The sequence below is a fragment of the Balearica regulorum genome, chromosome Z (assembly GCF_011004875.1).
Source record: "Balearica regulorum gibbericeps isolate bBalReg1 chromosome Z, bBalReg1.pri, whole genome shotgun sequence".
In the NCBI taxonomy this organism is placed as follows: domain Eukaryota; kingdom Metazoa; phylum Chordata; class Aves; order Gruiformes; family Gruidae; genus Balearica; species Balearica regulorum.
Genome location: NC_046220.1, coordinates 24,825,408 through 24,838,676, shown reverse-complemented (window position 1 = coordinate 24,838,676; position 13,269 = coordinate 24,825,408). Strand labels below are relative to the sequence as shown.

Genomic DNA, 13,269 nt, shown 5'->3' with positions numbered 1-13,269 from the left:
TTGACTGACTTCATATCTATGGCAACAGAGTAAGTGGTTTTCCTTTTGGAGTGAAACAGAGAATTCTTTGAGAGAACATCTATGTGTACATTTTCCCTCTGAGTGTGCATGCAGTCACTTGAACGAAGACTCTTAGCTTTAGCTGTACTTAGAGCAAGCTTACTTGTACACTAATTGTAAAGGAAGAAAATCATGACAAGGAAGTTTGCCAGTGATGATGAACTGTTCAAGGTAATTAAAAAAGCCCCAAGGCTAACTGAGAAATTGGAGGACTCAAGACTGATTATGCATTGTCCTGGTTTTCAGCTAGGATAAAGTAAATTTTCACAAGAAGCTGGGAGGGGACACAGCTGGGACAGCTGACCCAAACTAGCCAAAGGGATATTCTGTACCATATGACATCGTGCTCAGCATATAAGGGGGGTTTGGCTGGGGAGGAGGGGTCATTGCTCGGGGATGGGCTGGGCATCGACTCCAGGCGGTGAGCAAATAGCATTGTGTATCACCTGTTATAAGTACTGTTGTTATTTCTCTCTCCCTTTGCTGTCCCAGTAAACTGTCCTTATCCCAACCCACGAGTTTTACCGTTTTCCTCCAATTCTCGACCCCATCCCACCATGGAGAAGAGGGGAGTGAGTAAGCGGCCACATGGTGCTCAGCTGCTGGCTGGGGTTGAACCGTGACAAGCATGCAGTAAAGTGGTAGATGGAATTCAATGTAAATAAATGTAGCAAGGCACGTGGAGGAGCAATCCTCTACAACTATTACCATTTTTGGAAAGTAAATTGGGGGTCATAATAGATCTATAAAAATATTAGCCTCAGTGCTTACTAGCTACCAAAGAGGCAAACAGTGTTAGTCATTACAAAGAAAAGCACCAAGAATGAAACAGAAATTATCATCTTGTATCAGTTCAGCTCTGGCATATTTTCAGTTGCGACACAGTCAGATGTATTTAGTGCTACTGCAGAGGTATAAATAAAGATGCATACATGCATACAGGAATTACTGTTATGGTTGTCCATTATAAGCTGATAAATAATCCTCCCCTTTGCTTTAAGTGTCTCCCATTTATTTTTTATTTCTGTGTTTTCAGCCTATCATAAAATGCAAATTTAAGATATCAATGCTTAAGATACTGGTTTTGGTGAACTTTTTGCAAAGTTTTCAATAAAAACCACTGGTTTAAACAAGCAGGGATTTATCTGACTGTGCAAGGAAAAATAGGAGAAAAATAGGTTTTCATGCATTTCTAATTTATTTTCACTGACATTCTAAACCAGAAATTGCCTTTTTGAAGTTTCTTTGTTTTCTTTTCTGGCTTCTATGGAGATTTAACTAGCTGTTGTGAATAGTCATCTCGGGTTTGTAGCACAGTTTCTGCAGCCATGTAAAAGCACTGCAAATACAAAACTTGGGAAAGTGCAAAGGTTCTAAAATCTTGGGAGACAGTCCCTTCAGTTCCTGCCAGCATGACGTTGAAATAAAACTGCAAAACAAATCTTTTACATTGCAGACCAACACAAAGGTGCTTGTTGCAATTTCTTCCAGCAATTTTAAGAAATTAGATTTAAAAAGAAAGAGGGATGTAGGATATAAGTTAGATGAATCTGAAGAAAGTAGTTAAGAAATACAGGACAGAAAATTTATGCAGAAAAGAAAGCCTGCAAAAGGCTGGCTAGCTGGCTGTCAGTATTCAAGTAGATACTGAATACCTAGGAGCAACTTGCTAAACTAGTACCTAGTTTCTTTCTCTAAACTACATTGTTTACACATCAAGGGCTAACACAGAAATCTGAGGAACAATTTAAAATGAGGTGTCATCTAATGATGATTTTGAAAGATGTACTGATGATTTGTAAAAACAGGAAGTATACCTAGTAGTGGAAGACAATTAGTGGATGATCAGAAGTTTCCAAAAGTAATTAAATGGACACATTGTAAATTTAAATTTTCTATTAAATTAATGGAATCACATATAAAGTGGGTTTCAAAATTTAGACATGATGGTATATTAACTTGATTTTACAAATACTCTCTCTTGTATTTTGCAGAATGAAGAAAAGGCATCAGTCAGTTTTCCCTCACTTCTTAGCCACGTGACTTCTTCTTTCTTAAATCATCCTGTAATTCCAATGACAACATATGCAGACTCAGGTGTCCCAGAGATGTTAAATACTTTTTCCCCACTCTTGTCATCCATGCCTTGTGACATGCATATAGTCAATCTGAGGACGATCCAATCAAAGGTAAGGTCAAACCACTATTTTTATGAGCAGATGTGATATAGCTTGTTAGTATAGGCTAATCACATACTTTGTTCAAGGAAAGTAGTTTGTGGGAGGTTTTTTTATATGGTATACTGCAGCATGATGAGTGTTTATTGTTAATTCTTCAAGAACTAGAGCTTTGTGTCTGCTTCAGTAACATGAAATACAGGAACTGTTTATTCACAGCATAATAATATGCATAGTGCATTATTCTGTCTCTGGAAGGGTGCATACACTCTTGCCTCTTCTGTATTAAAAAGAATTACGTTTAAGGTCATTAGACTTTGTTCTGTGTACAATAATTTGTGTCTAAACCCTGATCAACATCCATAGGAATTGTGGTGGCTTGACCCTGGCTGGGGGCCAGGTGCCCACCAGAGCCGCTCTATCACTCCCCTCATCCACTAGGCAGGGGAGAAAAAGTACAACGAAAATCTTGTGGGTCAAGATAAGGACAGGGAGAGATCGCTCACTAATTATCATCACGAGCAAAACAGACTGAACTTAGAGAGGAAATTCATCTAATTTATTACTAAGCAAAACAGAGTAGAGGAATGAGAAATAAAATCAAATCTTAAAACACCTCCCCCCACCCCTCCCATCTTCCTGGGCTCAACTTCACTCCCGGCTTCAACCTCTGCCCCTCCCTCAGCAGCACAGGGGGGACGGGGAATGGGGGTTACAGTCAGTTCATCACACGGTGTTTCTGCTGCTTCTTCATCCTCAGGGGGAGGACTCCTCTCATCGTTCCCCTGCTCCAGCATGGAGTCTCTCCCCCGGGCTACAGTCCTTCACGAACTTCTCCAACATGAGTCTCTTCCACGGGGTGCAGACCTTCACGAACTGATCCTGTGTGGCTGTCTTCCATGGGGTCCAGACCTTCAGGAGCAAACTGCTCCAGTCTGGGTCCCCCATGGGGTCACAAGTCCTGCCAGCAATCCAGCATGGGCTCCTCCTCTCTCCATGGGTCCACAGGTCCTGCCAGGAGCTTGCTCCAGCGTGGGCTTCCAGGGCCACAGCCTCCTTCGGGTGCCTCCACCTGCTCTGGCGTGGGGTCCTCCACGGGCTGCAGGTGGAATCTCTACACCCCCTCATCCTTCCTCCATGGGCTGCAGGGGGACAGCCTGCTTCAACATGGTCTTCACCATGGGCTGCAGGGGGATCTCTGCTCTGGTGCCTGGAGCACCTCCTGCCCCTCCTTCTGCACTGACCTTGGTGTCTGCAGAGTTTCTTACATCTTCTCACTCCTCTCTTTGGCTGCAAAAAAGCTCTCTCTCTAACTGTTTTTCTCTTTCTTAAATATGTTATCACAGAGGCACTGATGGGCTCAGCCTTGGCCAGGGGCGGGTCCATCTTGGAGCCGGCTGGCATTGGCTCTATCAGACACAGGGGAAGCTTCTAGCAGCTTCTCACAGAAGCCACCCCTGTAGACCCCCACCGCTACCAAAACCTTGCCATGCAAACCCAACACAGGAATAAATGGTTAAAATATTTTTAAGCTTAAATACAAGACCTATTTTAATTATTCTAATATCAGTTAACAGTCCTCAGTTCCTGTGAAACTGTTCTCTAGTAAGTTTACAAAAAAAAAAAAGCCAAAAAAACACAAAGAAAAAACCTGTTTTGTACTCAACTTACACAATTGTAACCACCATATTTCAATTTTCTGTTTGATAAACTATAGAAGTAGAACTATTTGTGTATCCTTCTTCCGCCAGCTCTTGTATAAATTCTGTTCAGTTTTTCAATACCTTTTAAAATGTGGGTATATTAACTTTATGCTGTATTGCAGTATCACTCACCAGTGCTGTTACCATAGATGAAATCCCTTTTAAATTCTGCCATACTTAGATACTTATAAACTACAGTTGACCCTTCTCCCTTATAGTCTCCATGGTGGAGGTAGAGGTAGAACTGCTCATCTATAATAACCTCAGATTATATTCAGAATATCTGCAAAACTTGCCACTAGCTACTCTTTTATCATAGTTCTTAATTTTTAGTCTTAATCATTATTTTAAATCTTAAAGAATTAGTTTACTTTCTTGCACTTTCTCTGTTAGTAGCTCAATCTCATGTACATTCCATCAGCTGTGACTGTTTCTTATTTTGAATTTCAAAGTGGAATAAGTCTTGATTCTGTGGACCTTATGCTTTTGAAGAGTTATGAGGAAGCTTTGTATAGAATTAAATCTTCATGTGCAGTGTATGTTCCAGACTTCACTGTAAAATCTTTTCATTTACCTCAGCCAGCTCAGCACACCTGTTTGCTTCAGCATGTGCAGTCCAGGAGCAGACCTTTATGAACGTGTCCCCTCTCCCTTTTTGAGGCCTAAACTCGCTCCCATTGCATCATGTGGCCATGAAACTTGTGAAATGGAAGGCTGACTCTGCTTTTTGAGTTCAATGTTACTACCTGTAGGTGAATTCTACAATTTTGTCTGGGCTATACCGGCCCCACTGTCCCAGTTGGTATAAGACTGTTTGAGGCTGTGATCTCTTCCCTGTCCACAACTGTATATTTCAATGATTACTTGATTGACAGCACTTGAGCTTGCAGCATTACTTCATGCACTTCAAAGTGAAAGTTATCAGTAGTCATAGGATAGGACCATTATTGTTATAGGTACAGAACAGTTCTTCCCTACAGCAGAAATGATGCTATGCCTTACAAACAATTTCTTGCATGCCAAAATGGCCTTTTTCAATTTCTCCTCACTGTATGCTTCCTTTTTCTATATTCCAAGAATTTGAATGACAAGTGTCATAATTCTGGCTAATTCACACAATGCAATTTTTTCTAGAATTATAGATGACTACTGCATTGCTTTAGTTGTTGAAGTTGATTTTCAAGAAATTGTATAATTACAATTCCACAGTAAAGGGTACAAAATTAAAATCAAGTATTATTAAGATTTAAGGTAAATATCAGAATGCATGAAGTTCAGAAATTGCATTAATGCATAAATGAGAAAAAACGTAAGGGAATTTCTAGTTTTCCTTTAGTCTCTGCTCCTCTCAGTGGGAAGAACATTGCAATTGTTGTAAGATATGTGATCTTGCCATGGAAGAGTCCAATGCCTAAAGAAATTTTTAATAAAGCTCCAATTTTTAAGTGTTTGACACAGATTTTACCTACCATAAATAGACTGGGCCTCAAGATTTAACAGCTGAGTACTCTTGTCCCTTTATACTAAAAAATATATATTTTTGCCTGAAAATATATATTTTTTGCTTGAACTTTTCAATGCATCTCTGTTAGCTTACAGTAATCAGATAAAAAAAAGTGTTCAAATGGTTTTTTCTTTCTCATCAAAATTTTAGCAGCATTGCCCTGGGATACTGCTTATGAGAAAGCCTAGCAAAATCTTTTTTCCAGCTAGAAGCCTGATGTGAGAACCACATTTTATTTCTCAGAGATCAAAATCAAATCAAACTTTGGCAGCTCTTCCAAGAAAGGCAGAGATTTGATAGTACAGTAGTTAGGGATTTTTTGTCATATAACAATGCTGTGAAGTTTAACAAGATTCAGGATGTTATTGTTTGTTGAAAATTGAGAAATTTGTTACAGGTTTTCATGCGGTTAGCATGGTCATATTTAGAAGATGTATTTGGTGTAAATTAGGTTCGTCCTTGCTCAGACATTTCTTAGGTTTGCATACACCTAATCTAATTTACCGAGAGATGATATAAGAAGAGGTAAGTTAAAGTAGATGCGGAGGCTGTGGCAACTTAGTCAGTCTTACATCTGCTTTGATAATAGGTTAGAACAGCTTAATTTATTATACATCGATGCTATGTGCATGATAAAGTCCTGGGAAATCTAAAAGGTTGACTACTATATCATAGATATTTATACTTACCAAAACTTTCCTGAAGGTGTCATTAATTGTTTATTTCCTTTCTGTTTTTTTTTTATTTTAATTAAGAAAATATTTAATTTTAAGATATTAAAGATATTAAGATATTAAATATTCATGTCATCATTTGAAATGCATAAATGCATTTGTTATGCAGATTACTACAAGATAATTCCACTGTAACAGAGAAAGTGTTGATACCCATTACTGGCTTGTCATTTTTAACATCGGTTTACCCCACAGGAAGTCAGGCTTTTGCAATATGAATTTTAATATTTCACTAATACCATGTTTAGGCAGATGGTATTATTTTGTGTGCATAAAATGTCTACTTTGAAGAGCAACACTGTCACATCAGTGACAGTGAAAACCAAGTCAGGCCTTTCATAGATGGAGACGGAAAATTATTTTGTCACATCATCATTATTACCTTACTTAATATAGAAAGTTATCTTATCCAGTAAACAGGATAAGAACTTTTTCAACCATCAATGATATTAAGTTCTGCAAACATATTTGAATATGCTGACTGTAGACACCATTTATTAATTAAAAACTTGATTTTTAGGTTGCTATAAGCTAATGTTGTTCATGAAAATCCTCTCAAACTGAGTTTTATTCATGATTTGTAAAATTGGCAAAGTTTTTACTGGTCAATATTTTACTGCAAGGTATCTTATTTCAGTTCAAAATATTGTGGAGTAAATTTTTACTATTTTAAATGAGAAACGTAGAAAACACTTTTTAACAGCTTACCATGTTTTATTATCTGAATGAGTACTTAATACTATGAATTTGTCATACTATGAAGCTGTTGTCATGCTCGGTTTCAAAGAAGCTGGTTCAAACTGTTCCAAGATCTCCTTTATTAGGAAAAATTTGGTTTGGATCTGAAGTCTGTTAGATTAAGACCTCTCTTGGGTATTACACTTTCAAGAGCTAAAACATCACAAAGTGCCTGATGATTGTTGGCATAGATTTCTTCAAGGCAATAGATACTTACTGAAGTACCAGAAAGAACCTTCTTTTTTTCATGCCCTTATTATATATGTAATATCCTGAAGAGCTGAAGAATGTAAAACAACAAGAAAAGAAGAAAGTAATACATCATAGAAAATAAATGACTAAGGTGAGTGTAGCAACACAGCAAACAGCTTGCAGCATGAAGGGCATCTTGTTGTGTGCCACTCGTGGCGTGAAGAAAGCTTGTATACTCATTCATCTGTAATGTGAAGAATTTCTTTCTGTTACTCTTGCTGTACAAGAGTGGTTTTCTACATTTCAGTGTAAAAGAAAAAAAAGGAAGTCTTTGTGTAAATTAAAGTTTCCAAGCCAGTTCTAGGCTATGACTGTGTTCTGAAGTACAAAATCAAAACGAGATTCTGATTTGAAGCATTTATTTGCTATCCTTTTGTCCTAAGTGATTTTAGTGATTTGGTTCAAAACTAGGCAATAGAGATTGTACGTTACTCTTGGGTTACTTACCAATGCTTATTGAGCCTCACAAGCACTCTATGTCTTGTCTTACAAGCATAAAATTTAATTAATATTTTTATTTTAGTGTACCGTTTCATGTACACCTTAATCTGAGTTAGATTTTAGAGGGCAGCTTTGCAAAATGAAAGCTTGATGGAAAATAATCGCAAGGAGTATTTAAAAAAATTTTCTGGAAAGCCAATTAATACAACTGTGATAGCTACATTTAAATTTGGAGTCTGTACATGTGCATCTATTGAGCTTTAAACTCCTTGGTTAACAACTTACATGCTGCAGTGCTTTGTACATCTAAACTCTCTTTGCTGTTTGGTTCTTTCTATATTTAGTCTTATAAACATTGAAAGAAACATGACTGTTTAATCTAGGCTGGACGTTATTTAAGGCATAAATGGCTCTAACACTGTAAGGTAATGATAATTTTATGAAATTCTAAAATGCCTTTCTAGCACTGCTAGTTTCTGAGTAATTTTTTATTTTGTTTATTTGTAGGTAGATATTGAGCCATCTGATGAAGCTGCTCTGATTCTTCACAGAAAGGGATTTGACTGTAGATTTTCAAACAGAGACATGGATCTGCTCTGTTCCACTACTCAGGGAAAGGTATACTGACATTTTATGGATAGCTTACCTTACAAGTATTGCAGAAACACTCATATTGAAGTCAAATTGTAGGTGAAGTCTAGGTAGTTATTTCTCAAGAGTTATACTTTCAGGATAATATTTAAGTTTATCTTGAAAGCTACTCTCTATTTGATAAAGATGCGGATCTGCTGTAGTATGGGAATGACCATGTAAGCATCAATGAGTAAACTTCTAGGTCAGTTTTAATCTCATTAACTTCCTTTAAATGTTGTTTTCATATTAACACGTATCAGTATTTCTCAACTACTTTTTAATAGTGTTTTAGAACTTTACTAATTAAAAAGAGTCAGATTACATATTCTGAAGTGTATCTTTTGAATATTAGTAACATATCCACAAATTATGTGACCTTCACTTTGAGAACTGTTGCTTAATATAGCATGTCCTTTGTGTACCCATGCTCACTTACATGACCTACACCGTTGCAAATATCTGGCTGTTTTGCAATTGCAATAGAATTGATATGATACATAAAATTATTAAATTTAAATTATACAACTTTGTTCTGAGGGTTACAGATGGGCTGGATGGTTATGAAACTGTAGAAATTTTGTAATCAAAGTTTGAAATAGGTTTGGGATTTTCTTTAAGCAGAAGAGTAAGTGTTGTTTGTTTAGAAACAAGAAGAGTTTTAATCCAAATATTTCTGATTGATTTTTTAATATATTAACTTGCTTTGAAATGTGGCAAGTGAACACTGCCTAAAAAGATCTAATTTACTGCGTAGCATATGAGACATGGTACTTAAAAATGTTCGTAATCTTTGGTGTAAGAATTTATGTGCTGATACCTGTAAGGAGATGTATCATTTGGATCATTGTTAGAGATTAGGTTAAAGTCAATTTTAAGTTATACACTGTATTTTCTAAATATATTTCTCTCTTTTCCAGATAAAGGTGCATAAACTCTTTAATAAATTCAGAGTGGAAAGTCTTAAACCCGCGTCTTTATCTTTGATGCATTCACCTCCGGATGCCAGAAATATAAGTGAAATAAATATGAGTTCTATGGAGATAAATACATTCCGGATTCGGCTAAAATGAAATCTGGCTTTAATACTTAGATAGAGAAGAGGAATCTACTATTATATCTTCTCTAAGTTTCGTGTGCAAGAAGCAGCACATGATTGCTATTCCACCTTCTGGATACTGTGAGAAAAACACGCGTTCTGTAATTTCTTTGACCAACATAGTGAAAAGCCATGTTGCAAACAACTTTTTTTTTTTTTTCCATGAAGTAGTAACATCACTATAAGTTAATGCAACAAGTGAAGAAATTTCTAAGGATGTTAAGCTCTCAGCAGATTAAATCTCAGGTTAAATGCTAACTAATGATGTTTCTGGTGTTTTAATTTTCATAAAGAGGGGATTGATTTTAAACAGCCTTCTTTGCTGATCCTTGATGAATTTATGTACAAATAATTCAGTGTAGACAGTCCTGATGCAGCTTGGAAATAAAACAGAATAAAATGGTTTTGTGTAGTAGCTAATGTCCAAATATTTACAATCATTTATATAAATGACAATAATCTCAATGTATTCCACAATTAATTTCAATTTATTCAACACAAAGGGGATTATTAATTGTGGTAAAATGAAAGCCTGCAGTACTTGTGATAAGTGGTGGTAGATTTTAATACTTCTACCATTCACCTGAGTTATGTAAATAAGAAAACATGAACCTACAAAATAATTTTGCAATGGAAATGTTTAATAAAACTCCCATTTTGTTACTTGACACACTGGGATATGTGCAATTATTCCATTATCATGTATGATGAGAAATGTCCATAATTATCATGAATACAAGATTTTTTATAAAACTCATTTAGATACCAATGTTCACTGAAATGAGTTTTCTATTTCAAGGTTACCATATCAAGATAAATGTGCCTTATTTTTTTGATATGTCTTGTTACAATTTTGGTGTCTATGTTAATGGTTTTTGGGGAAAGGTAGTTTATATAATACTTAAGCTGTGTATCTCCTATTTGACAATGCTGGCCACACTCTGATCTATATCCTCCTGCACCAAGTTTGTGCTATCTTATTCAGAACATTTTGACTATTTGAATGTATTAAAAGGATGTCATAACATGAAACACAGACAAAAAGAAGAATTATTATAAAATTTAAATTCAGCTGCTTTCAAGGAAATTGTAACTCGATGCAGAGAGTTGATAGTAATAAGCAAGACATAGGTTGCAAACCCATCAAAACATGTGCTTGCATGTCACAGACTGTGGTGATCTGTTAATTCAGAATCATGTGCCTATATTTTAAACAACATTTTTCAAATTTGCAACCTCACTTACATTACCAGTGTTCACATTACTGAAGAATGGAGTCTTACTTTTTGCTTTGTTTTCACGTATTAAGTAATTCATATTTAGTGCTGAAGCTATTCAAGTGTGAAAAATATTCCCCTAAGTAGAGATGCTGTTTACAGTTAATATATATAAACATGCACTTGAGTATGATGCCATTTCCTAGTCTTCATTTATCTTCATAATTCTTTCTTCTATCTCTTGCTTATGCTTTACTTTTCCATACATCATTGCTTATCTTTAATACTAATGCATGAAAAGTCATCAGAACAGGTAAAAAGGTGTGCTGTTTTCTAACTCTAATATTGCCTACTGTGTTTAATTTCATCATTGTTGTGCCACAGTGTATGAAATTATATCATGTAGCTACAGGCTATCTTAAAAGAAAATGAAAGCGAAACTTTGATTTCATGCATTGTCACAGGTTGGATCTCTGTTGAGATTGTGTAGATTTCCCTACTTAATTCAATCTACTGTGTGTTTTGTAATTAATGGAATACTTAGTAGGATCTGGTACAAGTTATATCAAGAATGTAAGAACCACTAACCACAAATGAAAGAATCAGATGGATCCATTAAACAGATTTTTTTTTTTTTTTTAATGCAATAAACATGTACTGTAACTTTTCTTAGCTGTAATATTTGAAAATACTATTTTTTGGTTGGAACTCAAAGCTTGGTAGACTAGCCAGCAGAAATTTCTCATAACATTTATTTTGTTGCATCTTCAAAATTAAAATGCTTCAGAGACTTTTATGTGTTCTGTGCAAGAGAGCTTTCAAAATACTATGTCAGTTTTGTTGGGCACAAAAGTAAAATTTTGATGCAGTAAAATTTTGATGCAATAAAGTTTTAAAATATTTTGCCTGTTGGAATTGCTTTGAAAAGATGTTTCATATAGCATTTGATCTTTTCTTTTATCATCAGCTGTACAATCATGATGCCTGAATTTTCCTTAACCAGCAGATTTAATCTTTGTTCCTTTATTTTACATATTTTTGTGCAGCAAAAGAACAGCCTTCAATTTGGGATCCTTTCCCAAAATCCTTAACTAAATCAAAACTCCAGTCAAAGTCTGATAACAAATTTTATTTTAAATGGTTCAGAATGTGGCTGATGGGTTTTGTGGTGGTTTGTTTGTTTGTTTGTTTCAACATCTTTTAATGAATTCTTATGCTGTGTTTTTGTTATGTTGGATATTTCAGTTAAGGTCTTGGGTTTTTGTATATTTGCCATCTAATTTAATCATATTATTTTCATTTTTTTTCTATTTTTATAGCTGCTGGGATTATAACTACTGGTTAAGAGAACCAAGCATCCTTACTTTCCAGTATGATTTTAAAGACAATGCTGTGTAAGAAATTATTTAAAACCTTGTAATTACTTTCTATACCAGAGTTGTACCTGTACTAATTTTTTTTTTTTTTACATTCCTTTATCTTAAATGTATTTGGTTTACTTGCTCATATTGTCTGAAACAAACTGATTTCAACTGAAGGTTTTTGATATTTTCTCTTGGAAGGTTTTGTATCTTATGGGGATATGTAAAATAAGATCTCTAATAAAAGACAGCATTATTGTGAGATGTGGTCAGTGTCATTAATGCCTTAGCCATAGCTCTTTTTTTTGCTTGTTTGTTTGTTTAAAAAAAGAAACAACAAGCACGCCTTCTTTGAGAAGGTTGTTGTATCGGTAGTTTTTGGGAATGACAATCTGTAGTGATATGAACTCCTGATGAAAAAGGCAATCTATTTCACAGTTGCCAAACAGAAGAAGATAGATGTTAATTTCAGAGACATGAACACGTGTGATTGCACAGTGTGGGAAGGGAATGGGTAGATCATCTTTCATAAAATAAACCTTGCACAGACTTAGCAGAAAATAGTAGAAGGTGAAAATTCTATTTTTATTTTTGTTATTTGAATTAATCTCATTTCTTTTTTAAGCATTTGAGAGTAACAGAATGGAAGCTGTTCTTGTTAATTTAATTAACAAACACTATTAGAAAATAAAGTCAAAATAGCAGTTAAACTGTAATTAGACTGAACACTTTTAAGAAAATAATCTTATGCTAATATAATATGCTGTAATTACGTATGACAAGTTGAACAGGCATAGATGCTTTACAGGTTTGCTTCCCAAAGTGCTGATAGAGCTTGAGCATAATGAGGTGCTAAGATAATTAGTATAAATTTCAGTCAGTACCTGAAGCTATTTGATGTTGGACAGGATAGTCTTGGCTATAAATATAAAAGTATACACATACTATGTGTACATACACATATATATTCATACTATGTAAATCTCCATAATTTTAAAGCTGTTGTTTCAAGATAAAAAATATATAACATCTAACTGCAGCAGGCAACAAATGGGTATAGGTCCAATTTAAAGCACCCTTTACTTTTTTAAGGTCACCTACTCTAGAACCAATTAATACCAGCTTGACCATCCGGACAGAACATATTCCACTAATTTCAGTTACCAATAAAGTTGTCTTTTACTTTTTGAAGTTATTTTTTTATTCTAAATAAAATATTTGATATATACCTGTCCATCATGTTTTAAAAGAACAGGTACTAGATCTCTCACATCTTTACTGGTACTGACATTAAAATACATCGTTCAGATTTAACAGGTTGTCTGATGTGATGAATTGTATAATCAACAAAAT

At 35.1% G+C, this 13,269-nt stretch overlaps 1 protein-coding gene across 3 annotated transcripts in view; it reads left to right on the top strand.

Annotated features, from left to right (window-relative positions):
* MAN2A1 (mannosidase alpha class 2A member 1) overlaps positions 1-12,178 on the top strand; it is a 127,836-nt gene extending 115,658 nt beyond the window's left edge. For 2 of the 3 annotated variants that reach the window (XM_075739622.1, XM_075739620.1), the window contains 3 exons: positions 2,055-2,249; positions 8,117-8,227; positions 9,160-12,178. In XM_075739622.1, coding sequence (XP_075595737.1) covers positions 2,055-2,249; positions 8,117-8,227; positions 9,160-9,312 — 459 coding nt within the window. In that variant the 3' untranslated portion in view covers positions 9,313-12,178. The other variant, XM_075739621.1, reaches the window with a different exon arrangement.
* Positions 12,179-13,269: the final 1,091 nt, after the last annotated feature.